This window comes from Pelodiscus sinensis, chromosome 7 (assembly GCF_049634645.1).
Source record: "Pelodiscus sinensis isolate JC-2024 chromosome 7, ASM4963464v1, whole genome shotgun sequence".
Lineage (NCBI taxonomy): Eukaryota > Metazoa > Chordata > Testudines > Trionychidae > Pelodiscus > Pelodiscus sinensis.
The window spans coordinates 57,751,353-57,778,368 of NC_134717.1; the positions used below are offsets into that span (position 1 = coordinate 57,751,353).

A 27,016-nucleotide genomic window follows, 5' to 3' on the forward strand; every position below is an offset into this window, starting at 1 on the left:
TAGAAGGACTCTCAAAGCCCTGTTTGTGTCCGGGGGATTTCCCCCTGTACAGGTCATGAGCTAGTCATAGAGTTGTCTCTCCAGGACCCCCTCAGAAGCCCCAGGAAAGGTGAAGGGCTGGGGGCTGGAAGGTACATTACCAGGGCGGGACCAGAAGAGGCAGGACTTTGGAGAGTCTGTTCAGTATTTCCACCCTTAGAGAAGACCAGGGAGGAGACCACAACTGAAACTGGGCCGCAGACGTGTCTGAATTATACTGATGGCTGTGGCTCAGCCCAAAATTAGGAGAGCACAAAGGTGGCTTAAAGCATTCCTACCTGCACCTTGCACTAGGGCAGTGAATTTCTGTATTGTACAGCTTAGAGGCGCAGCACGTATTATGACTCTGAGAGACTGGTGAGATGAGTTTAATGGGAAATCGTTTTTGTCTATAGCCCAAACAAGATAATGTGATAGGATGGGCATTTTATTAGGTTAAAAATGCCAGGTAGTTAGGAAACAAAGGCATTGGAAGAAAAGGCAGGAATGGTCACTCACTGATACAAGCATCCTCTTTGTTTCTTTTCTTTTTCTCATTTGGATTAAATCTGTCCCAAGATAAAAATGTTTTATTGTTGGGCTCTGCATACCTTAGCTGGATATAGGATAGCCACATACATTCATTCATACAAGACGTTTTAAACTTGATTCATCTTTGTTTGCATGGTTGGGCTTAATAGTTTCTATTCTTAGTAGTATCTATTCTGGGCCTGTCACTGTACTATCTAAGGGTACGTCTAGACTACAGGCTTCTGTCGACAGAAGTTTTGTCGACAGATACTGTCGACAAAACTTCTGTCGACAAAGAGCATCTAGACTACATTGAGTTCTGTTGACAAAGCAAGCTGCTTTGTCGACATGGTAGTGTAGACGCAAAGGAAAGTTTACATGCAATAACACCTTCTGTCGACAGAAACTCTGTTGACAGAAGGCGTTATGCCACGTAAAATGAGGTTTACCAGCATCGACAAAACTGCTGAGTTCTGTCGACGTTATGTCGACAGAACTCAGTGGTAGTGTGGACGCAGGTATAGTTTTGTCGACAAAAGTCCACTTTTGTCGACAAAACCCTGTAGTCTAGATACACCCTATGTGTGTCCAAGGTAAATCTTAATGGCAAGGTCCCTTAATGGACTTGGAGTTTTCTGCTTTTCTCCTCTCCCTAAGTAAAGAACATCCTTCAAAGATGGTATCCTTTGTCTGCTAAGAGCCGTGTTAGAAATCACATCTACACTGCAGGGCAAAAGTTGAATAAAAATACACAACTTCAGCTACGTCAATTGCGTAGCTGAAGTTGAAATAACTTAATTCGGCAGTTGGCGCTGTCTGCACAGCAGGAAGTCGAAGGAAGAGTGTTCTTCCTTCAGCTTCCCTTACTCCTCGTGAAATGAAGGTTGCAGGAGTTGAAGTAAGAAATCCTCCATTTCAACATGATTTCAAAATAATGGCTTGCTGTGTAGATGTGCAGCACTGCTATGTAGAAGTACCTTTAGAGTCCTTAGCCTGAAGTTCTAAATTGCTTTATTATTGAACATTCTGTAAGATTTCTCAATAGTGAAAGGTTCTTCCTTACACCTGTAATTCAAGGAATCATAGACTCATAGAACTGGAAGAGATCTCAGAAGGTCATCAAGTCCAGCCCCCTGCCCAAGGCAGGACCAATCCCAACTCAATCAACCCAGCCAGGGCTTTGTCAGGCTGAGACTTAAACACCTCTAGGGATGGAGACTCCACCACCTCCCTAGGGAACCCATTCCAGTGCTTCACCACCCTCCTAGTCAAATAGTTTTTCCTGATAGCCAAGCTAGACCTTCCCCACAGTAACTTGAGACCATTGCTCCTTGTTCTGCCATCAGTCACCACTGAGAACAGCCTTTCTCCATCCTCTTTGGAACCTCCCTTCAGGAAGTTGAAGGCTGCTATCAATTCCCGCCCCCCTCCCCCCCCCCACACACACACTCTTTTCTTCTGCAGACTAAACAAACCCAAATCCCTCAGTCTATCCTCATAGGTCATGTGCTCCAGCCCCCTAATCATTTTGGTCGCCCTCCGCCGGACCCTCTCCAATGCATCCACATCCTTTCTATAGTGGGGGGCCCAGAACTGGACACAGTACTCCAGGTGTGGCCTCACCAGAGCCGAATAAAGGGGAATAATCACTTCCCTAGATCTGCTGGCAATGCTCCTCCTAATGCAACCTAATATGCCATTCGCCTTCTTGGCTACAAGGGCACACTGTTGACTCACATCCAGCTTCGCATCCACTGTAATCCCCAGGTCCTTTTCTGCAGAGCTGCTACTTAGTCAGTTGGTCCCCAGCAATGCTTGGAATTTTTCTGTCCCAAGTGCTGGACTCTGCACTTGTCCTTGTTGAACCTCATCAGATTTCTTTTGGCCCAATCCTCTAATCTGTCTAGGTCACTCTGGACCCTATCCCTGCCGTCCAGCATATCTACCTCTCCCCCTAGCTTAGTGTCATCTGCAAACTTGTTGAGGGTGCAATCCATCCCCTCATCCAGGTCATTAATAAAGATGTTGAACAAAACTGGTCCTAGAACTGAACCTTGGGGCACTCCGCTAGATACCGACTGCCAACCTGACATCGAGCCGTTGATCTCTGCCCAACAGTCTAGCCAGCTTTCTATCCATTTTACAGTCCATTTATCCAATCCATACTCCCTTAACTTGCTGGCAAGAATATTGTGCCGTATTAAAAGCTTTGCTAAAGTCAAGGTATATCACAACCACTGACTTTTCCATATCCACAGAGTTAGTTACTTCATCATAGAAGCTAAAGGAAGTTGGGATAGTTTTGCAAGAAGAGCAAGAAAACCTATAATCTGGATATAGTTGACTTTAGCTTGATTCTGCATATGCTTTTGCAAAGGGAAGTGGAGAGTTTACACTGATTGTGGTGAATGGCAATCATCTTAGACTTGAAACTACTTTTCAGATTTCTCCTCTGAGTCCCATCTAGTCCTCAGTCAGCTCTACTGAGGTGCTGAGGCTTTGCAGATTTATTTCCTTAGAGGTGGTAGAAGTGCTCATAGGTTCTCATTGACCATGATAGCAGCTTGTAAGTACTTAAAAAGGTGTTACAAGGAGGAGGGAGAAAAATTGTTCTCCTTAACTTCTTATGATAGGACAAGAAGCAATGGGTTTAAATTGTAGCAAAGGAGGTTAAGGTTGGACATTAGGAAAAACTTCTTAACTGCCAGGGTGGTTAAACACTAGAATACATTGCCTAGGGAGGTTGTGGAATCTCCATCCTTGGAGATATTGAAGAGCGGGTTAAATAAGCTCCTGCCAGGGATGGTCTAGTATTTCTTTCATGTACCTTCCACAAGCAACACCAGCTTTGTCACTTACTGAGTTCTGCTTACCTATTTCCCTCCTTCGGGGGAACCTTGGTTCCACTCTGCACTGTGGTTAGCTGACTTGTCCCATAAAAGCAACAAGTTACTATGTTCAAAGGAGACTTCATGGACTTCATTTTCAAAAGTGACTAGTCATTTTGGGAGCCTCCACCATGTGTGAGGCCTCTTAAAGGATTTTCAGAAGGTGAATGCTGAGCTCCTTCAGAAAATCAGGCCTTGATATGAGGTGTCTCACGGTGGGCTCCCGAAAACGACTAGTCACTTTTGAAGGTTTAGGCCTTATCCTTGCCTTGTCCATTTCAAGAATTATTACTTGTGTGTCCTGCTCAAAATATAATATAACATTTGTTAAATTAATAGGCGAGGATAAATGCCTATTCTTTCTTAAGGCAAAGGAGGATGAAAAACTAAGGTAGAGACCAATAAATGAAAATAATCTAAATAGGCTGACCCGGAAGTGGGGGGAAAGGAGAGAGTCTGAGAGCCCAAACAGGCAGAAGACTTGGTACTACATATTTTAAAAATGACCCTGGACCATCCATACTCTTAATCTCATTTACGCTGGAGTAAATCTAGAGCATCTCCATCCACGTCCAAGGAACCATTCTGGACTAATGCCAGCAGAGCCATGTTCAGAATCAGGCTCACCGTTTTCACACCTCATCTTAGTCACTGGGTGCCAGGAAATTGTCACACATGCTCAGATAATATATCAAGTTGAGGGAAGGGGTAGGCTCATGCATGCCAGGTTTCCTAAAAAACTCTTTTTGGTTTTTTTAATCTGTAAGGTACTGTGTTCCCCATTTCCTCTCTGCTCCTCATTCTCCCCCCCCCCCCCCTCCCCAAACCTTCTCTGTACTCTCTACCTCCTCAGGTTGCCACAGTTTTGATGATCACTTGGCCTCCAGCCAGGAAGGTGGGAAATCCAAGAATGTAGTGAACCTGGGAGCAATCCGACAAGGCATGAAACGCTTTCAGTTTCTCTTAAACTGCTGCGAGCCGGGCACTATTCCTGATGCCTCCATCCTGGCAGCTGCCCTCGATCTTGTAAGTCCTTGCACAAGCATTCTTACTGCTGAGCAATAATGTACGAACTGGAGAGTACTGAAATGCCGCCGTCGCTAGGTAATGTCTGTACTGCACTTTGAACAGATAAAGTGCTATATAAATATGAAGTGTTACTAACCTTAGCTGAAGTTTTAATGCCTGACTGTATAAACACGCATAGAAAATGGGTCTCCATTATTATACCAGTCTTCTTCATAAGACTGTCGCTAACATGTTTTTATGTTCATGCTGCAAAGTGCATGAACAGTCAGTAGCTGTCCCTTTGCAAACGGCTTATTACAATATCAAGATACAGGATATAGAATATAGCCAGCTGGGAGGCTATAAATCCATTGGAGGCTTCTGGTGGTCTCATAAGTAGAGTGATATAAGAATATCCTGAAAAATTCTCTGGGCTGGAATCTGACCTCAGTTGCAATATTTGTAAAGCCAGAGCATAACTGAGATTAGAATTAGGCAATAATAAGAATGGTGATTTAACTGTAGTCTCCACAAAAGCATACTCTGTGTTTAGTATATTTTGTATTGCATAGCTACATTCTATTTTTTCCATGAAAGCCCTGCTTCATTCATTGCCCAGGATGAGCCTGCTCTGAAAATGAGTCAGATTTGTGTAGCAAAGGAGTCTGTGGCATGCAGGTCCTCTGTCAGATTTGTGGCAGAAGTTGGCAGTTGTCTAGTGAATGAGGCGGGGGATTGCAGGAAGAAAAGGGTTGGTCTTGTGAGTAAGGCAGTTAAATGTCACACAGGAGAATTGGAGTCTATCCCTGCCTCTGCCACAAAGTTCCTATGTGATACTGGGCAAGTCACTTAGACTTTTCACATGTGGTCACTAATTACGTGTTCCCCATTTTCTGGATACCTAATTTGAGACCCTGGATCTTGATTAACAGATGTGCCAAGCCCTCATAGCTGCACATTTCGGGTGCGTCTATACTGCACCATTATTTTGAGATAACTAGCATTATTTCAAAACAACAATGCGAGCATCTACACAGCCATTCTGTTATTTTGAAATAACTTTGAAATAATGGAAGGCCTATTCCGGATTCTCTAAACCTCATTCTACAAGGAATTACACCTATTCCGAAATAGCTATTTCGAAATAAGCCGTGTGTAGTTGCTCCACTGCTGCTATTTTGAAATAGCCCCTCATCAGGGCCGTTCTAAGTTATTCCTCCCCAGTGCCTCCTGGGGCTCTGAATCGAGACAGCACATCTCCATTAGGGAAGATTTCCCTGTGGTGTATACATGCTATTCTGGAATAACTATTCCAAAATAGCTTATTTCGAAATAAGCATGTGGTGAATGACAGGGAGGCAGGAGAATAGAGCTACCTGAACCTGGAGGCTAGGAGGGCAAGCCTCCCCCACCAGCCTTACTCTCCTCTGGAGTCAACAAGAGGGAGAGTGCGGAGCGGGAGGGCACACGGTGTATGTGAGCAGGGACCAGGTGTGTAACAGCTCCTGTCCGTGTGCTCCCAGGGGCCTGGCTGTGAATCCAGTCTCTGTTATTTGGGGTATGGCTGGACGGAGTAAGACTTGGGCTGATTTCTCCCTCCCTAGCCCCTCTCCCAGGAACGAGGACCATGAGGGACTCTCCGAACCCCCCTGCATATGGGCCTGACTGAACCTTTGTTATTTTGCCTTTTGTGTTTGAAAAGGTCAGAGGTTTGCTCGTAAAAATGAAGGTGTTAAGCTCTAGTTCACAAGCCTAGAAAGATCAGATGTCCTGGTCAGAAGAACTGGCATTGAAAGAAATCTGAGGAAAAGGTAGATTTGAATAATTTCTGGTGCTGCCCTTAATTTAGCACCCATTGATCTTCCTCTTTTGGAAGCCATTTTATTGTCCCTAAAGTAAAGCATCCCTAAAATGATCAAGGAGCTATATTAAAGGGTTCCAGCGTGAGCCAACAGATTATTCATGACGGCATGTCTCTGCAAGAAGTTGAGGGGATCCTTAATTATCATTGTGAATTATGTATGACTACAAAGCCTTTATTATTATAAGAACGTTGAACTAATAAGAGAATTACAGAGAGTTAACTCTTTCTGGCATCTTGCTAGCTAGCTGGGAGTCTGGAAAAGGGAGGCAGAGCTTTTAAAATATTAAAACTTCCAGAGATCTTCTCTTTTCTTTGTTTGTTTTCTTGATGTTTCTGTTGAGTCTGTCTTTTCTGTAGTCTCTGAAAGGATAGCTACTTTTGGCACAGAGCACAGAATCATATTTATGATCTGGTCACTGAACCAGAGACCAACAACTGGGATGAATAACTTGCCCCATTTTGGGGAAGTTGGGGTAGAGATTTAGTGCTACAAAGAGAAAAATAACAACATGTGTCAAAATCAGTATAATTTTTACTACACCCTCTTTTTCCCTTTATATTTATAGCTACGCTAGCTTTTTTTGTATGACAATCGCAATGTCTGACAATGAAATCAGTTCATTTGGTTGGTCAATCCCGGGTTCTTGCATTGGACCTTTCTACTCATATTCTGGCAGATCATTTTTGATCTGTGTAGCCTGCCATAAATAGATGTTTTATTGCTTGAGAAGCTGTGGGTATGAGTTGCATCCAGTTTGGCCCAAACATGTCTCCAAAACCAAGGCCTCTTCATTGTTGTTTAATCTGCAAGAAAGAAGGATCCTTAATGCATTTCATTTGCTTTTTATAAATACAGCCAGTGAGGTGTTTTAGCTTTTAAGATGTCATAGTCACTGTACTTTTGAAAAGCTGTCAGTATGTTATTTTACTTCTTTGGCCACAGGCAAATTACGCTATTATGAAAAAATGCTTTCACCGTCTTTAAAGCACAGAGAAACACAGTTTAACACAAAGTGTATTTTTAAACTGTTTCCAAGCTTTTGAAACATTTGCCTGATGTAGATTTAATGCAAATTAAAAGCTTGTTATTTTATATGATTTCCCCTAGCCATGTTGCTATGACAACTGTTAAAAATTAGGGGCAATCAGCTCTAATTTCAGGTCTAGTTCGACTTTCCTCAGCATGTTTTTCATGCTTCTTTCACAAATAATTCCTAAAGTGATCAAACAATCTTTGATTAGCACAGATACTTTAAATATGTTTGTCACTGTAATTTAGAGAAATTAGAGAAGTGGAACAAGAAACATAGGTATTGCAAAGGTAGTGATTTATTATATACATTGAACCACAGGCTACCTTGAAGATTAGAAGAAGTGACATCCTTTCCTACTTCAGTTTTGTAAAGTGGTGTGGTCATGGGCTACCAGCTGTTCTATGAGAATTAATAGTGGGTTACAGACCATTTTACTCTTTTGCCTCCAGCTGAAATTCAGCTGGGGCTGGTAGTAAATGAAGTCTGTTAGTCCTTGAAATTCTGTTTAATATGTAAGTGGAATGTGTTTGGTATGCCACTCTAGTCCCTTGTGGATAAATTCCACCATCAAAGCATTAGGATCAAAGGTGTGTTGTAGAATGTGCTGGTTGAAATATTCTAATGAGCATGTTTAAAAAGTGTAATGTAGAGAAGGGTCACAGCCTGTAACATGCTAAATTGATCCAGTTAAGTTGTAGGGGCAGACTATTCTTTATCATGACCTAGCACATGTTAAAGTCAATGCTGCTTTGTTCACATTGGATTGATCATCATGTGATGACTAATAGGCTGTAACAACCTACTTTTATCCTAGACCAGATTTGACTGATGCAAATGGCAATACTTGACACCAGTGTCAGTACTTACAGAAAGCCCAAGTGCTGAAAGGGCTGAGAGATGGACTTAACCATTTACTCCTGGAGCAATTGCTCCATTGCACTATTGGTTCCATGCCCAGTGGTGGCTTGGGATGTGTACACATGCTTAGCTGCTGCCCACAATATCCTTGCCTTATGGTTATACTGCAAGAGAGAACAGCTGGTAGTCTGACATCTTTCACAAGCAACTAACAGTTTATTTTCAAAAATAGATAATTTTTTTCCAGAAGAGGGAAAAGGGGGAATAGGGAATAAATGTGTTTGAATAAATTTGCTTATGTTCTTATGAACTGTCATTATGAGGAAAGGGGTAGCCACAAGAGAGTTACCACCAGATGGCAGTATCAGACTTGCAAAATTACCTGACATTTGGAGAAGTCAAGAGTGGAACTGTATTTTCTCTAGTCCCAAATCTCTACCGGACTGGCTGAGCTCAGGCAGTAGAAAGATATGATCTTATTTTGATTCTAACTTAAGCAAACTGCTCGTCCATATCACACCATCCATGTACCTATCTGCTTCACTGCTACTGATTCTGACTCCATACACTCTATCGGTGGCGTTCCAGAGAACACTTAAGGTGCGTCTACACTGCACCATAGGTCGAAATAAGATAGCAATTTGAGCTACACAAACTGTGTATCTTATTTCGATGTTATTTCGAAATAGCTTATTTCGAAATTTGGTGCTGTCTACACAGCACTTATTTTGAAATAAATCTCTATTCCAAAACGTCCCTTACTCCTTGTGGAATTAGATTTACAGGGATGTCGGAATAGTGAGCCCATTATATTTTGAAATAATGGGCGCATTCAAAAGATGTGGAATAGCTATTTCAGGATACCTCCGGTATTCCGAAATAGCGCTGCAGTATAGACATAGCCTTACTCTCTGCCGCTTAACAACTCACACACCGAAATCTGTGACAATGCTGATTATGTACCCTCTGTAGCTTGTAAACTATGTAAACAGATTCTTGTAACCTTTCATAATTGAAGCTTGACCTGAGATGTTCAGTGCCTTCCTTTTAAACCTGTGTAACGTGAAGTTGATTTCAAACATTAGCCTTAATGATATTATCACATTTTGATTCTAATTTGAGCCAGCTAGCATGAGTTGAACAGACGGTTGAAAAGCCCCTATGGGATTATGTAAAATATGAATTGTTAAGAGAAATGTGAGTTCTTATTTAGGTTGATTTATACAGTACAAAAAAAAATGTTATGGGAATTTGAATGTAAAAAGGTGGAGACTTTACTTTGATGACATGCAAAAATAATTCCATAGGAAGTGGCAACGCTGTTTAGGATTTTGCTGTTGTGTTGAGTTTTGACAGTAACCATGGTAACTTGTGGTTCTTTTCAGCCACGCATCGCCTGCCTGATTCATTTCTCTCCATTTGTGATGTGTTTCTCTGTGATGTGAATCCATTCCTGTCCATTCTGTCATCTCTTCATCTTTCCTTTCCTGCTGCTTCTGATTGCTCTGAGCACCAGGTAAGCTATTGCAGGGAATCTGCACACTGCCACAGTTAGCAGGGTCTTTTTCTCTGTGGGCGACCAGCTCCACGTTTTAAATGTGGAACATCTGAGCAGAATCCTTAGAACAAGAGGCCCAGTCCCACAGCCTTACTTGGGAAGACAATCCTTCCCCATCTACTCAAGGCCACTCAGACTATTTGCATTAGTTTGCAAGGGTTTCACAAGTGAGGAAGGGTTTGCAGAATTAGGCCCTGGAGGGCCATCTTCCCTGTTACTTGAGTTGTGATTTTAGGATGAGAGATTTATCAAAAGTTACCGTCTTTGAAAGTGATTACCACAGAACAGTATTGAGTAAATCAGTGTAATAGCTTAATTGTTCCTGTTATCCAGAACCTTACCTGGAGCAGATGCAGAGACTTGAGGATCTCCAAGGGTATGTCTAGACTATATGGCTCCATAGATGGAGCCATGTAGATGAGTTTACTAGACATAGGAAAATGGAGCGGAGATTCAAAATGGCCGCTGCGCTGTGCTGATCAGCTGTTTGGCAGCACAGTGGGGCAGTCTGTATACACCGCGGTCGACAATGAAATGAAATGAGGTTTACCAGAGCAGTCGACAAAGGCTTACCTTGTTGACCGCGGCACATCCAGACAGCCCCGCTGTGGCGCCAAACAGCTGATCGGCACAGCGCGGTGGCCATTTTGGTGTAAATGAAGCGGTGATTATTTAAATTGCTGCTTCATTTCCCTATGTCTAGTAAACTCATCTACATGGCTCTGTCGATGGAGCCATGTAGTCTAGACATACCCCACAGGTCCTGGAGGACCTCCAAGGGTGTGCAGGCAGATCATTTGTCTGTCCATGGTACTTCTGTCAATTCCATCACTGCAGTAACTTAGCACCTCACAACCTTTAATCCTTGCAACGCTCCTGTGAGGAGAGGAAGTGCAATTATTTCCATAACTCAGAAATTCTTTGTGTTCCTCAGTTACTCAAATTTATTTGCCCGAGGTCACACAGGATGTCTGTAGTAAAGCAGGGAGCTGGACTGACGGCTCCCATTCCAGTACTTCAGCTACTGGCCCATCCTTCTTATTTAACCCTTGTTATTCCCATACACTCTATCTTTATTTGCCTCAGTCCCCTTTTCCCTTGATACGCCTTCACCAGACCTATGCTACAGATCCCTGTTGGTATAACTACATCACTCAGGAGTGTGAAATGTTCACACCCCTGAGCAACATCATTGCACTAACCTAAGCACCATGTAGACAGTGCTATGAAGTTCGGTTTTCTTGTCTTTTCCCATGCTGGCCAAAGATGAGAGTAGCTCAACAAACAGCATGCTGGTGTCTAAACTGAGGGTTGCTGTGAGCCAAATTCTCTGCTGACATTAATTGGCAGACTCCTGCTGAAGTCAGTGGTTTTGCACTGATTTATACAAGCAGAGAATTTGATCCTCTCGTGTCTAATTGTTGTCAGTACAGATCATGCTGGCCACCATCATAGCAACCCTCCAGGAAGGCATCCGCACCCTTGTCACCTAGCACAACAAATGACCATGCATGCGAATGCTGTTGTACATGTGCCCAAACTGTCATTTTAATCTGAAAATGTGGCTCACTACAATGGAGAAAGTTTCAGTTGAATCAGTTTTAGCAGTTATGCAAAAGGGTTTCTAATAAAGTAGGGAAACAGTTAATTGTAGCCTGGCACGGTATGCAGCTAAATACTGCTATAACAGGTCAAGAAAAACACCATGTCAAGATCTGCATATATATGTTTATTTTTGCTATGTGAACACATTATTTGCAAAAACCAATAAAAAAGTTATTATTAATATGCAGGAAGAACTGGAAAGAAAATGGAAGTACAGTATATTATATCTGCAGCATACATACTAGTGAGAATTGATTGATTGATTTATATTATTGTTATTTTCTCCCTTCTGGCCAACCCAAAACCTCTTATGTATTTATATTGGTGTGTTGTAGATGTAGGGGACTGAAACATAATCCACATCTGGATCTGAACGTCCCCAAGGTTCAGAAGTATTCAAATCTAGTGGTTTGGTTCAGGCACATCTTGGATTATTTCACACTCTTATCCAGCCTATTTTCTCTTTCTCCATTATGAGTGAGGTAAACCACCAGTTATAGGAAACAAGGTGTCATTAAGGATGATTAGAAAGCAATAGACATCTGCTGTTGTAACCATATTAATATAAGTGTGGATCTTTGCCATCATCTAGTGGCTGACCAAGGCATAGAAATTCCTAGCTAATGGACCTGGTCTTGTGTCCTAAGTAAGAAAAGTAGAGGTCAGGGATTTGATGCTAGCAGAGACCTTATCCAAAGGAGCTTCACATTAACTGTGGTCCTCCAGAGAAAGTTGCTTTTTATTTGCAAACCAGTCCGAATAATGCCAACTCTTAAGTGGAATTGGTTGATTCATGGTTTTTAATGTAATTTTCCAATCATTTCAGGAAGCACCTGTGGTGGCAAGAGCAGCCCTGTTCCTTGAATGTGCTCGCTTCGTTCACCGCTGCAATCGTGGCAACTGGCCAGAGTGGATGAAGGGGCACCATGTGAATATCACTAAGAAAGGCCTGTCCCGGGGACGATCCCCGATAGTGGGGAACAAACGGAACCAGAAGCTGCAGTGGAATGCAGCCAAACTCTTCTACCAGTGGGGAGATGTACGTTTTCACCTTTTGTTCTTTACGTTAAAAAAATCGAATGACAAATCAAATGGAGTAGAGCATTACAAATCCCAATGGCTCAGGGGCCAAAAATGTAATAACCTTCCTCCTGGCATCCACTTTAGACATGTAGTGACAAATTCTCAGCGTATATAAATCAGCCTGGTTCCACTGGAACTACGCCAGACTCTACCTGCTAAGTGCCTGGAAGCCTGCATCATGGAAACAGAGGGGAAAACTCATTTTTACTCTCCTTCTCATTAGTTGTATTGCAGGAGCTCCAGCATTTTGAAAGCCGGAGTTTCTGGCTTTCAGAGAGTTTTGTCTTACCCTTCTGTTTTAATAAAAGCAAAGATCTATTGTATAATGAGTGTCAAGCCAAACAAATACATATGTTGGAGTTTGGAAAAAAAAGTTCCCCAGCCCGTGTTCTTTATGTAAGCCTCTCCATGTGGACAGCCAAAGAGATCCATAGTCCCCTAGGTTAATTCAGACACTCTTCAGAGGTGTCTGCCTCAAAAGTAATTAAAAACAAATCAAAGGCGTGAAAAATGCAGGCACTTGTTTTAATTGTTCTGCACCTTCTAGGAAAGGTCATGAGCACAGCCTTGCTCCTAATATGTTTACCCTATTTGTGGAAAAGGCAAGATTTATATGGAGCTATACCTATCTCATAGAGCTGGAAGAGACTTTGAGGCCAGTCCCCTGCCCTCATGGCAGGGCCAAGTACCCTCCCTGATGGATTTTCCTTAGATCCCTAAGCAGGTCCCCAAGGATTGAACTTACCATCCTGGGTTTAGCAGGCCAATGCTCAAACCACTGAGCCCTCCCCTTGCTTTTATTTCCCAGAATGTCTTATTCCAGGATAGGACTGCTTACCAGGCTGCCGTGGTGGACTGCATCTCTGAGCCTGCCCTTTTCTCCAGGTTCTGAGAGAGAGGCTGGCCGTACTCACAAAGTGCTTGTTTGACCGCTCCTGATAGAGAATACAAAAAGGGTTACCGCTCATAGAGTCATGGCACTTTCTCATGGCGCACCAGGATCAGGACTTAAATCCAGGGTCCACAGGAGCAGTACGAATTCCAAACTGCTTCTCCCATCATAGTCACAGCAGCTGCTGTCCCACAAGAATTGGTAAAAGCTACACTGGAATGGAATAGTGCTTGGTACAGGAGGGTTCCCCTCCCAAGCCTCAAAGATCTGTGCGTCAAAGTGCAGCCATTTGGAACTAGCACTTTTTCCTGTGGGCATTTTCATCCCTCTCCAGGTGGGCTTTTCTGGTTTCACATTAACTTGTTTGAAAGGAGCCTCCAGATTTGGGACTCTGGAGAACTAGGTTCCAAAGACCCACTGTCCCTGATATGAGAGGCGCAGCTCATGCCAAGGGAATTAGTTGGTGCGCTTGCCAATGAATACGCATGATTGATTATCTTAGTACAAAGGTCTTTCAGTGTTTTGAGATGCTGGGTTTTCTCCTGCCCCAAGATCACATGGGGAGGGGTACATGAAAAATTCTGATGGCTCTGGCTTCCATTGGCTCTTGCTGCAACTCTGCTGATTACTAACATAGCAGCAATAGTAGGTTCCATGGATGTAAATACGCAGAATTCGCATCTGTGTCAATGCTTTCATTTTACCTCGTGGTCATCTGGGTTAGAACTAGCTGATCTTGCTGAATAAAGGTATAAAAACCTGCAGCAACAGAAATCAGGCATGTTCAGGAAGAACACCCTTCAACTCAAATTGAAGACATTTTAGGGTTGCTTTGCCATCCCCCTTCTCCCAACTCTGGCTAGGGTTGACAGATGGTTTAACCAAAAATACCGACCCCCCCCCCGACCCGACCCCCCAAAAAAAACACTGGGGGAAAAATTCTGTTGAGGGGAAAAAAAGAGGGGGGAGGGAGACCAAAGTTGTTGAGCAAAAAAAAAAAATTAAAATTAAATATTAAAACAGCATGGCCCTTTTCAGAGTGCCCGCAGAGTCAGAATAGCGATAGGGACAGGGGAGCGGTTGAGCACTAAGACCCAGGGAAGGCATTGGTTCCTCTTGCGCTTTAGGATTTTTGCTAGCAGCCATTTTGTTTTCTTGATCAAGCCAGAACTCAGCTTCCCTGCGGAACCAGGTAAGCAGGGGGTCCGGGAGCAGGGGGAGAGGTTGGGGGCGGGTGCTGGGGCTGGGCCCAGTCGCCGAGTGTATTGTAGGGTTGCCAGGTGTTCAGTATTTTTGCTTCCTGTCCAGGAAAAAAAATCAGAAAATATCGGACATTTTAGATGTCTGTTTTTTTCTGAATTTTTTTACCGGACAGGAGGCAAAAATACCAGATTGTCTGGGTCAATACTGGACATGTGGCAACCCTAACTTTGGCACACTCAGCCACAGAGGAGAACTGTGAAATACTAAGAGGGGAGAGGTCTGGGATTTGCCCCCTTTCTTGAGAGCTAGGAGATGTCTCTTTAATTCCTCCTTTCACCTTCCTCCCTAATATTAAATAACAAATACAGATTATAGTCACCAAAAGTGAAACCTTCCCCATGTCCCCAGTGGTATGAATGAAGGATGTACTGTTTAAAGCAGAGGTGGGGAACCTTTTGGAGTCAGGGGCCGCTGACCCACAGACAGATCAGTTGAAGGCTGCATGCAAGTGAGAAGCAGAAAAAACCCTCACTGTGGGCCCCCGAATGAGAAGGAGAAAGACACTCCCCACATTCCCCTCACACACCAGAGCCTGGGGCTACGTCTACACTGGCCCCTTTTCCGGAAGGGGCATGTAAATTTCACTAGTCGTCGTAGGGAAATCCGCGGGGGATTTAAATATCCCCCGCGGCATTTAAATAAAAATGTCCACCGCTTTTTTCCGGCTTTTAAAAAAGCCGGAAAAGAGCGTCTACACTGGCCCGATCCTCCGGAAAAAGCGCCCTTTTCCGGAGGGTCTTATTCCTACTTAAAGACCCTCCGGAAAAGGGCGCTTTTTCCGGAGGATCGGGCCAGTGTAGACGCTCTTTTCCGGCTTTTTTAAAAGCCGGAAAAAAGCAGCGGACATTTTTATTTAAATGCTGCGGGGGATATTTAAATCCCCCGCGGATTTCCCTACGACGACTAGTGAAATTTACATGCCCCTTCCGGAAAAGGGGCCAGTGTAGACGTAGCCTGGGGGTGGGCAGCCTAATACATTTCCTGTGATCCAGCCCTATGGGATGTAGTGGGGGGACTGGAACATGAGTGCAGGCTTCCCAATATTGGGAGAGGCCCTGGGCCTCGGGGGCATGCTCTGGGCCCGAGGTTCCCCACCCCTGGTTTAAAGGCACAATTACTCTAAAGAGCAGCTTTGCAATGGCTGTGGTTCTTATTAGCCTTCAGACACGTTCTGTTACCACGCAGGGTATAAGAACACCATCAAAGAGAGAGGCTTGGGATGTTTGATACCTTTCAGTTTATGTTCTAGCTTCCATTTTATTTCTAATTCTCTTTTGGAAGCTTTTACATACAATGTCTTTCCCTGCAGCCAATATTGATTTTTGTCTTATGGGTTTCAAATGCAGAAAGAGTCAGCACCTCTCTCTTGTATTTACCTCTACACATTTTGTGCAGGGTGTGTGTGGAAATTGGAGTGGAGTTTTTGAGCTAATTGCTTAGCAGCAGCCCTGCAGAGGGAGCATGCTCTTCTGTTATGGTTTGTTGGTTGGTCGATTTTATTAATTATTACTTGCACCTCTCCCTCTCTTTTTTTATTCTACTTTAAGGTAGGGACAAATTAGAGCCAGCTCTTGACAGTGCAGCATTTTCCACATGTTTAATACCTGTCTGGTGCTCTTGAGAGGAGCCATATTGGTCTCCGTGGAGACGGATGTCTTCTGTTTATCCACAGGCTGGCACACATGGTCAGCTGCAGCACCACGCTGCCTCCCACCTCACTTGGACCTAGCGCTGTTTCCTTGGGGATAGCTGAGGAGCATACAAGACTCTTCAGGAGGAGGCTCCAAAGGCAGCTTTTGTGCTGTCTCAGTCCTGCACTAACTAGGCAAGGCTGGTCCTCTGGTGTAACCTGTGGCTGCAGCTTAGAAGTTGTTTTAAATTCTGCTGGCTATTAATGCCCTCAAGAGGCCATGGTGCTAGTTGGGGATTGCCCAGGTATAAGGAACCTCAACCACATCTCTTTGCTATACCGGCTGTGTCAGCACGAGGGAGCATACGAGCCACTACATAAGCTCTGTACTTTCAGAGGATCCCAGAGCAACCTGCGACTTGCCACCCTGGCTCACGGGGGGGACCTGAAGCTTTTGCACCACAAGGGAGATTCTGGGCTGGATCAGTAGGATTTAGAGGCAGGTCAACCTCCAAGCCCATTTAGTCCCTGGCTTCTTCCTTCAGACTGCCAGCAAGATTGCCGAGTTGTGTTAATTGTGGTGATGGTTTTTTGTGGAGATACACTTGGGCACTGAGAGTCATTTAAGTATTGTGATGAGGGCTGGCATTATAAAACCCTGGGGCAGATAAAGAACTAGTCTGAGGCCACCCAGCCTAAGGTCCCAAATAGCTCTCCCAGAATAACAAGTGTAAGTCACTACTGACCTGGACAGGATTCAGAGTGCCACTAAAAGTAACGGGCCTGTTACAAAGTGAGCCAATTCGCTCCCACCAGCGTCACAGACTCTGAGTGACAGGCTTTTCAGCCTGCTTTGGTCAGTCTAGTCTAGTCAGTCGTTTCCTGAAGCTTGTTTTGTCAAGATGCCTCCTCCTACTTGTAATACAGGCAGTCCCCGGGTTACGTACAAGATAGGGACTGAAGATTTGTTCTTAAGTTGAATTTGTATGTAAGTCGGAACTGGTACATATTGTAGGGGAAACTCTAGCCAAACATTTCTCCAGAGCTCAGTTTTATTCTCCCACACCTCACTTCCCTCAGTCCTTTATTCTCAAGCTGAGGTGTCTGCTGAGAAAAGCCGCTTCGCGTCTCCCTGGTCTGCTGGGGCGGGCGCTAGCTTCGCGTCTCCTTGGTCTGCTGGGGGGAAGCAGCTAGTGCGGGGTTGCCTCACCCCATTTGTAAGTCGGATCCATGTAACCCGGGGACTGCCTGTACTTTGTTCCATTAGCCAGACTAGCCCAGGGTAACTCCAGTAATCAGTTCATATTAGGAATTCAGTACAAATTAGTTATATAGATAATTGTTTTATCATCAATCAGGGTAGACAACAGAGCAGTAATAACAAGTGGTAAATTGACTGTGTGTTTGAAAACCAAGCAAGGCATTTCTTCCTTAAACACTGATGTGAGGAAGGAGGAAATGATATGGAAGATTTAGAGCTTACTCAGCTATGTGTAACCTCACAGATAACTGAGGCTGACAGCCATCCAGCTCAGCTTGCAAACCTCCCTGTTCCGCGTTCTTCTGTCGCCTCGCAGAGTCTATCATCTCCATTTAACAGCAACTGCTCGGTAGCAGTGGGAATGAGCCTTAATCATACCTATTTGTGACTGCGTTTCTTTCTTGGCTTCACTTTAGCCAAGGCAAATTAATTATATGCCTTTGGTGTGCCAATTCTGAGATTCAGAGGGTCTGAAAATTAGTGTTAGTTTCTCTCTTAGGAACATCCTCTAAATCCTAGAACACCTAAATGCCAAATTGTTATTAAAAGTCAGAAATGACTACCGCTTCCTATTTTACAAAATGATTCTATAGCAAGGTAAAATATTCCGTGTGCTTTTCCATGTTCTCTTTAATGTACATTGCTTACAAACAGCATACTTTGGAAAGAACCTTGGGAGTTCTCAAATGGTCTTAATGTTAAGTATTCTCCTTCTTAACAGACCCAGTTGTAGCATTGCCTTCAGAACCTCAGCTACACTAACATTAAAGTTTGTTTGGTTTGTTTGTTTATTTGTATGGCTGGTGACATTTTGAGGCTTTTTTCCTTTCTCCAATGGGAATCTCTCTTTCACCTAACTGCTTATATGCACCACTGTATTATCTGAGTGCCTCACAATCTGTAATGTATTCCCCATTCCCTGTGAAGTAGGGTATTGCTATTATTCTCATTTCACAGATGGGGACGGAGACATAGAAAAGCTAAGGGACACATTTTAAAGGTATGAAGGTGCTGAACTCCCATTGAAATCCATGAGAGATAGGGCACATCTACACACCAGGGCTAAACTCAAAATAAGCTACACAACATGAGTTACGCTAATTGTGTAGCAGAAGTAGAAATAGCTTATTTCGACTTTTGGCGCTGTCTACACAGCAATTATTTTGAGATAGAGCACTCTACACCCGACTTCCCTTACTCCTCATACAATGAGGGTTACAGGAGTCGGAGTAAGCAGTCCTCCAGCTCGACATTATTTCAACATTGTGTCAAAATAACTGCTTGGGTGTAGACACGGACTATTTTATTTCAGAATGACATCAGTTATTCCGAAATAACGCTGCTGTGTAGACATAGCCTTAGTGGCCTAAAAGTCTTTGTACATCCAGGCCTAAGTGATTTACCCAAGATCACTGAGGAGGTCTCCTAAGTTCCAGACTGTATCAAAACCAGCGACCATCCATCCTCAGCGGCAAATTATTTTGATGAAAAAATAGTCAGGGGAAGGAAGAGAATTCAGATGGAATTTCTGCCAAGTTCCCTCCTCCAGTAGAAATATAAAAACCCTTTCTAAATTTTGATAAAGTTTTAACTATTTTGACAAAAAAAAATTAATTTCTTTAGTGGTGATTCCACCCCTCTATCCAACCCCCACCCTTAGTTTTCTCAATTGCCATAGAGATTTAAAAAATACCAAAAAGTTGTGTTCTTAACATGAAATTTCCAGCTGTCTCAGAAGGGCCGGGTCCAGGTGAATTCCCTCCGGTTCTCCTTCCCTTGTGCTTTCATTTTCTTCTTTACTGTCGGCAGGCAATTGGCATCCGACTCAACGAGCTGTGCCACAGTGAAAGTGAGAGCCCGGCCAACCTGCTGGGCCTCATTTATGATGACGAGACCAAGCGGAGACTGAGAAAGGAGGATGAGGAGGAAGACTTTTTAGATGATAGTAAGGAGACTCCCTTTACTACAAGAACCCCCGCTTGTAAGAACCTCTGCTTTAGGAGCACTTAATTTTCTTCTTCTCTTTCATATTCTTCCCACCCGACTGTATTCCCCACCAATTCCCTTCCCTGTTTTCCTGTGCCTAGATGTGAAATACACCACATGCGTAGGAGCAGTAAGAGACAATGAAAAGAATAGCATAAAAAATGCAGGAGAACCCGTTCCAATTACTGTAGATTGTGATTATAAATGAAAACTGATACATCTTTTATCTCGAGGCTCAAGTGTCTGTATACCATTCTGACACCCCCTCTTCAAAGATGTCCTTCCCAAAATACAAAACCAAAGCATTTTTTTGCAGAATCAGCCAGACCTGAATTTTGTGAATATTGACAGACCAGATCTTCAGCTGGTGTAAATTGACATAGCTTCATGAAATGCTTTTGATTTAAGTATTTTAATTTCCATGTAGTGATGCTAGCACACATATATAGTGAGGCGGTACAGAGAATTTGATTAAAAACATACAACGTACCAAATGTGCAAATAAACTCATTTTAAAGAGAGTCACAGATTCCGGAAGTAAATAGCCACACAAATTGTAATGTGATCTAGAATCAGAATCAATACAGTGACATCACATACAGATGTAGACTATAGATAAAGATAGCAATGAACATTCTGTTGTCCCCAAACACTTTTGTATATGCGTGTGCTGTAATGTACTGGTGTGTGTGTGTGTATGCATACTACTGTTTTTCCACTGAATGTAATATGTTAGTGCTGTTTATGTATCAATTGACTTCCTTTTTGTGGTTCAGAAGCTGCTCTTTTCACTGCATAAAGGCCACTCTGGTAGAGGCAATGGAATTCTACTCATGTGAAATCACTGAGCAAGAGGAAAATCAGGCCTTCAGTATCTGAATTTTCTTCCCAGCACTTCATAATATACCATTTCTTCCTGACCACAGTGGCGGAGCCTAAGTGACCCTGGATAGTTGTACTGGGCCACATTCTGTTTGACCCAGATGCTTGTATACATCAAGGGGTGGAATGCACAAGGAACCTTCCCTGTCTATCTTAAATGACCCATGAGAGGTCCCTGTGATTGAGAGAGCCTGGTCTGTTCAATTCCTACTCCCCCCTGGTGCCAGGTACTCCAAAAGGACGGGGCTAGGATGCCGGGCTACTGCATAGGATAGGTTCATGGGGGAAGCTAGTGGGCAAGGAAGTTCAGAGAGCCACTGTGACTTAGTCTACACTCTGTGTTTTGATGGCCTGACTATGTTGGCCAGCAGTGAGAAAACAAATCACACTCCTTAGCTGAATGACAGCAAAACCCTCTGTGCAGAAGAGACTATGCTGATAAAAATGTGCTTCTGTCTCCTTAGCTATTGTCATTTGGGGCAGAGGTAGTTATGCTGGTAAAAATCCTTCTGCTGGCTTACACTGTATCCCTAGTAGAACGCTCTGCAGTGTAACAAGCAGAGTATCTGCTCTAGAGCTTCCCCATGGAATTTTGGGCTGTGTCTGTTAGGCATGCCTTGGCCCACTGTGACCATAGACTACACCCTTGGGTTCCCCAACACCCCATAGATTCCCCGTGTTTCTGCTTGTTCAGATCATTCTAATTTCTGTGAACTCTCCATCACTTATGAGAGGTGAAATAAATGAACGCGCTTGCAAGTGAGGCAAACGTAACCGTGCTTCATCTAGTAGCTATCTAGTAGGTCTCTCCATCCCTGAAACCTTCCCTTGTTTGTTCAATATCTGCATGTTTCTTTGTGAAAGACAACAGGATCAGATATGAGAAAAACCAGGGGAAACATAAAATCTCCAAATTACATGTAGATGGTTCATTAAATGACAAGCCCAAAACATTCCAAAAAAATCAGCATTGTTAGTAGTTACAAGGGACCCCAAAACAACTACCAGCTTTTTTCCCTTCTGTATGTTCACCAAAAAGAAAATGTCACAAGGACACTTCATACTTTTCAAGTATGGAGTGGTGGTGGACCAGCTGAAAAAATATCATGAACATAATAAATTCTGAAGCTAAGCATGTAAACTCCAGTTCAGCAAAGCCATTTATACATGCACTTATCTTTAAGCATGTGAGTAGTTCCAGTTCTGTAAAGTCAAGCATGCATATAAATACTTGGCTTTGCTAAATCCCTCTTTCATGGAAATTTGTACTTTACTAATTTCCAAACACTTGATGGTGCAATAACCTGCCCGATGTTGCCCACGCCCTAAATAACATTTGTATTCATTATGTAGAACAAAAGTGAAGGGCTGCTGTTTTATTTAGTCTTCTAGACAGTTATTAGCAGAACTTCTACGTTGACTAATTCGCAATGATGTATATGATTTCCCATTCCCAATCTTATAATCTTATAATTTCAGCTGGCTGCTGATTTGTTATTGGTTTGAGTTCATGTTCATTGAGGACACAAGTTTAGCAATGATTGCCATCAATGCAAAAGTCTAAAGGGCATAAAATATCTGTGTTATGCTAATATATAATAATGTATGTAGAGTTTATATTTTCAGACCACTTCAAGTTAGCGGATGTTTTGATAACAATATACCTCACTGTATATGGGATTTGTGCCAACAGATAGATACATGCATGGATCTGTCCTTTTAATATTAGAAAAGTAATATAGGGGTCTAGAATTTAATCATAACACTTTTCATTTGCACCCTGCATTGTGCTCCATGTGTGTCCATCAATTCTTGGTTCCACATTTTGTATCATGTATTCTCTTACCAAGCAAATCTCATTTCCCAGGTACTGTAAACCCTACCAAATGTTGTTGCCCCTTTGCCCTGAAGATGGCAGCATGCCAACTTCTCTTGGAGATTACCACCTTCCTTCGAGAGACGTTCCCCTACATGCCCAGGCCACGTACTGAGCCTCTCGTGGTAAGTGAGCCACAGGAATTAGAGATGGAGACTTTCCTATGAGGTTAATTTCCTCATAAATCTGATGAAAAGCATAGATGGGTGTCAGGAATTTAATTGTGGTGAAGTTTCCACAAAAGGCTGAACAATTAAGATCCACCATTCCCATTATTTTTAACAGAAGTCTTACACCTAAATCTCAGTACCTCACTAATGACAATTTACCTGACAGGCTGACATGATGTGGCATCATGGCAATTAGATTTTGAAGTTGGTTGCTAAAATATTTTATAGCTCTCCAATGAAATGAATCAGTCAAAAGCTATGCAGCAAAGGAGAAAATCCATATGGCTCTTTGTTGACTATTTTACCACATAATAAATGGCAGTGTTACAAAACCACAGGGTCTTAGAGGTGAAAATGCATCTGACTATAACAGATGTGTGGAAATTAAGAACATCCTGGCTAATTAGGATCCATAGAAATCTATGTCTCTGAGCCACAAGAAATGCTTCTGATTAATAAATTTTTCACACTCTGCTGTGGGAAAAGGAGAGGAGCACTTGCTGGATAATGAGAAGCTGGACGAAAACATAATCTCACTGGGTATCAGAAATATTAGCATTAGCCTGACTTTGTGAATGTACTGAACAATTATGGCCCCATGACATTCAGGAAATCATCTGCACTGAATGTTATGTTTTAAGTTAGATATGGGTTAATGGGGGTTTCTTTGTGCAAAGAAAACTTTCTGGCCTGCTTGTGGTTTTAAAGAGAATTGGGCATATAAAGATTTGTTTCCTTTTTGTTGTTATTGCTGATAAAGGCAAATCACTCCATCCAAACTAGTTGGGCTGAATTGCTTTAAGTTTTGCCTTCATTTGCAATGTGATCTGAGTGCATCTCTCAATGCTCTTGGATCATTTAGCAACTTGTGGATGTTTTCCTAAAGCCAGGTGTGCACTGTTGGGCAATGAACAATTAATTAAATCCTTTCAGCTAGTCTGCATCCACGTTTGTTTGGACTAAACCAGTTAAACTGGGATTTGCAGCACTGCCTTATAGAGTTGAGGTGCCCAGTTCCCAGTAAACCAAGGTGCCCAACTCCCTGGACCAACCTTAAACTGATTGTTGTAGTAAGTGCAAGAGTCACACTCCTGGTGAGTCCAACAATTGGTATCTGAAGGGACATTATATTGCTCTATCCATTGTCCTGAAAATAAGGTGCATAGCACATTCATCATCGTTAACCAGATCACCTATAGATCAGAAGCCCAGTTGATGGTGCTGTTCATACCTTCCACCATAACAATACCCCTTTGCATTGGGCACACGGTGGTTGAGATCCAAATTCAATTGGGCTTTGAAAGTGTATCAGGGTAGAGATGAAGGGAGTAGTCCAACTGGGAATTTGGAAGTAGGATTCCCATTTGAGGGCAGTTTTTGCTACAACGATAATCTTTTGTTGCTAGAGAAAAGTATAAGGGCTCACACTATTCATGTGTTTCTGTGGTCCACATGATGCTACAGGACCTGGAGAGCTGCAGGTTGCGTCTGGACCCTGAGCTGGACAGGCACAGGTATGAGAGGAAGATCAGCTTTGCTGGGATTCTGGATGAAAACGAAGATTCAAAAGACTCACTGCACAGCAGCAGCCACACCCTCAAATCTGACACCGGCTGCGAAGAGAAGAAAGGTTTGTCAGCAGAGTGAAGCTTGCATGTGCCTGGGGCTTGTTCTGTGATGCTGTATGCTGTGTCTCTCCATTCCCATAGACTGTGCTAAAAAACAGGAAGCCACAGAGCCACATGGCTTGACTATTTTCTGAGCTATCTTTAAACTGTAATGTTGCATATGCTGGGTGTGAAAAGCAAAGATTTCTTAGTCATCTGGATAATGATATTAGCAGAACCAAACGGACGTTTGAAAAAGCAAACTGTGTAAATTCAGTAGCACCGTTCGGTGCAATGCTCAGAAGTATTTGATTTGATTTTTGTATTTTCTTCAGTGTGGGGTAAAAACCACACATGGGCTGAAAGATTGCACTATTCTGTTAAAATACCTACTTGTTCAGAGTTCATGGCATTTAACAGAATTAGTGGTTTAACACCAGGTCACTTTTGGTTCTTTACTACTACATGAAAAACACTTACCTATGTGGCTCTTGATGGCTAACAAGTTAATATTACCAACATATTGCGTACTGTACAAGCAAAGCTCGAGCTCACTGTGTTTGCTGAGGGCAGCAGAATGTTTTTCATTTTAAAACCATCTCATGCAAAACCCCCATACTATCTGATGGTACAAGTGTTGCAATACAATACACAGTCAGTAGTTACACTAGTTGACATTAGAGTCTGTATGCTCTGGACAGTTACCTGTTGACAGTCCAGTTTGTGTTTTAGGTTAGAAGATTTGCAAGGCAAACTGTTCAAAATTCCTTTCGTAACAGCGATGCACAGATATAGACATTCTGTAACAATGTTTTTAAGGGATGGAATTGATGGTTTTGGATTTTGTGAAGAATTATATTTGTGTGCTAAATAATGCAGATCATCCAAAGCTATCCACTGTAGTAACTTTCTTTTGCAGTCAACCATGAGATTTCCCTTGAATATAAAATTTGAATAGGGCTTTGGATCAGGCCTGTAATGCATTCATGTTCATGATAAGCTGCTATTACATACACAAGTAGATATATTCATATGTGAAATGTTTCCAAAACTCATGTGTAAAACTGTCTGCAAAAGTGTGTGGAATGGACCGGCTACTGATGGTGAAGGCAGCATCCCATTAAGCTGCAAATAGTCATAGAATCCTAGAACCCTGGGATACAACTTTAATTTTTAAAAAGGCTTCCATAGCAACTGCCTGCAACCATCTTGTGCTGTGAGGCCATCACACCTTCTGAGAAAAGCAAGGATGGGCTGTCAGGGTAGATGGATAGGAGGCCTCCTCAAAACAATAGGTGCTGCAGGGAATGATACCGGTGAGAACATGGGATTGAATTTGCCCCTGCATGGTTACTGTGCTGCACACTTTTGGATACAGTGTAAAATCTTTATTATCTCAAGAGCAATTCCAGTTCATTCTCCCTAACTAAATTCTCCATGCAGTTTCAAAAGCCATGCTTCACTTCTTGCTGTGAGGTTTGGTGTCATGTCACCATGCAAGTTTTACGAAGCTACTACATTGTGCCCAGAGGCAGCTGTGTTTTAGTGGTGGGGAAAAATGATCCCGATATAGAGGCTGCATTTCAGTTTATACATTAGCAAAGCGCTTTGCAGTATTGTACTGAAATATGCTAAACAAATACACAATTTTTTTAAACTGTTCTTTGCTGTGGCTACAGCCTACTCTACTGGGAATTTACTTGAGCTAAAATGTATCAGATACAAAGAGATCTTTCTGAATCTAAAATTGTCTAGCTGAAAATTGTTGTTGTGTGACTGTAACTAATTTTTTCTCACCCGCAGTGACAAAAGGACAGTATCATTACCCCAATCTTTTTGACAAGTAATAATCCCTTTCTTTCCTTTCATCTCCTCTTGAGTGGTAATTACTTTGCTCGATTGGTCAACCCAGATGTGTCTTAACAGCTAAGCAAAAACTACCATTTTACTATGTCTAACCTGCTACAGGTAGGTCCAAAGCATAGATGTACCAATTTAGGGTAACAGGTAGCCCCCAGAAAGTTTATGTACTAATTGTGTGCTAAGAAGTTTCTAAACTAGGTGTGCCAAAACAGCTGTGCATTTCAGGGGAATATCGGCAGCTGTGCTGAGGTTAACAGAATCTAGCCAACTATAAGTTAAGTCTCAGTTCAGTCACAGAGAACGAGATACTTAAATCACTCAACACTGATTAGTTTGGCTAATTAATAAGTAGTGCTCATTAGCTCCAAAAAGGAGACCCATCCAGGCCTATTCCATCGTTAGGAAAGATAAACCAGAAAAATGGGCCTCTGGGTGGTATGAGAGTATTAAGATGGGGAACTAAGAGGGGTTTTTGAGGCTCAGAAGATTGAGTTTTCAAGTCCAAATATAATTATATTTATGTATTTTTCTTATATATACCAAAAGGTTTATACAAGTCCCGTTTGCACAGTGCACCAAAAGGTGATCTCGTGTGTTCTTCTCTGAATAGATCAACAGTTTAATGACTGAGTGTTGCAACATTTGGACTGATGTGCTGCCATTGTTTCGCCTTTGAATTAAGAGAAGAATAAAATGCAAATGATTGGTGCTTTGAACATTGAACCATTTCATGTTTGTGCTCATCAGAAACAAAAAAAGTCTCGGTGTATTTTTAGTGCCTGAAAGCTGCTGCCTTGTCTGAAGGAGGGGAACTACATGCTACAGTTTCCTTTAAAACATCCCAGTGATGAAGAACAACATGCAAAGACAGGGATTTATGCAAATCTAACTTCTTCTAATGAACTAGGTGATCTTGCTACAGGGGCAGATCTGGGTTTGCAAACCTTTAGTCAGAAGGAGAGTCAGAGAAGCCATGTCTGCATCTGGCATTCAACCGCTGGTGGGCAGCAGCTGTTGGATGTGCACCAGTGCAAATTCCAAGTTGAGCAAAGAAAGCCACAGTTGGCACCAGCTGAGTCTACTTGAGTTTCAAGCATGAATGAACTCTACCAGTGCCAATTGTGATGTACCTTGCCTTT

At 42.7% G+C, this 27,016-nt stretch overlaps 1 protein-coding gene and 1 long non-coding RNA gene across 11 annotated transcripts in view; one reads left to right on the forward strand and one right to left on the reverse strand.

The window, feature by feature from the left end:
- The window catches only part of UNC80 (unc-80 subunit of NALCN channel complex), a 178,480-nt gene that overhangs the window by 68,530 nt on the left and 82,934 nt on the right, over positions 1–27,016 (forward strand). For 7 of the 10 annotated variants that reach the window (XM_075933921.1, XM_075933922.1, XM_075933912.1 and 4 more), the window contains exons 22-26: positions 4,291–4,463; positions 12,191–12,403; positions 19,303–19,474; positions 22,229–22,362; positions 23,872–24,037. In XM_075933921.1, the coding sequence (XP_075790036.1) occupies positions 4,291–4,463; positions 12,191–12,403; positions 19,303–19,474; positions 22,229–22,362; positions 23,872–24,037 (858 nt within the window). The remainder of the gene's footprint in view (positions 1–4,290; positions 4,464–12,190; positions 12,404–19,302; positions 19,475–22,228; positions 22,363–23,871; positions 24,038–27,016) is intronic. The other 3 variants (XM_075933916.1, XM_075933919.1, XM_075933920.1) reach the window with 1 other exon arrangement.
- LOC142830231 (uncharacterized) lies at positions 10,503–19,340 on the reverse strand. The gene is made up of 3 exons (XR_012905317.1): positions 19,187–19,340; positions 13,286–13,382; positions 10,503–10,635 (listed from the first exon to the last, which is right to left on the reverse strand). It is a non-coding gene; the product is annotated as an uncharacterized LOC142830231 (long non-coding RNA).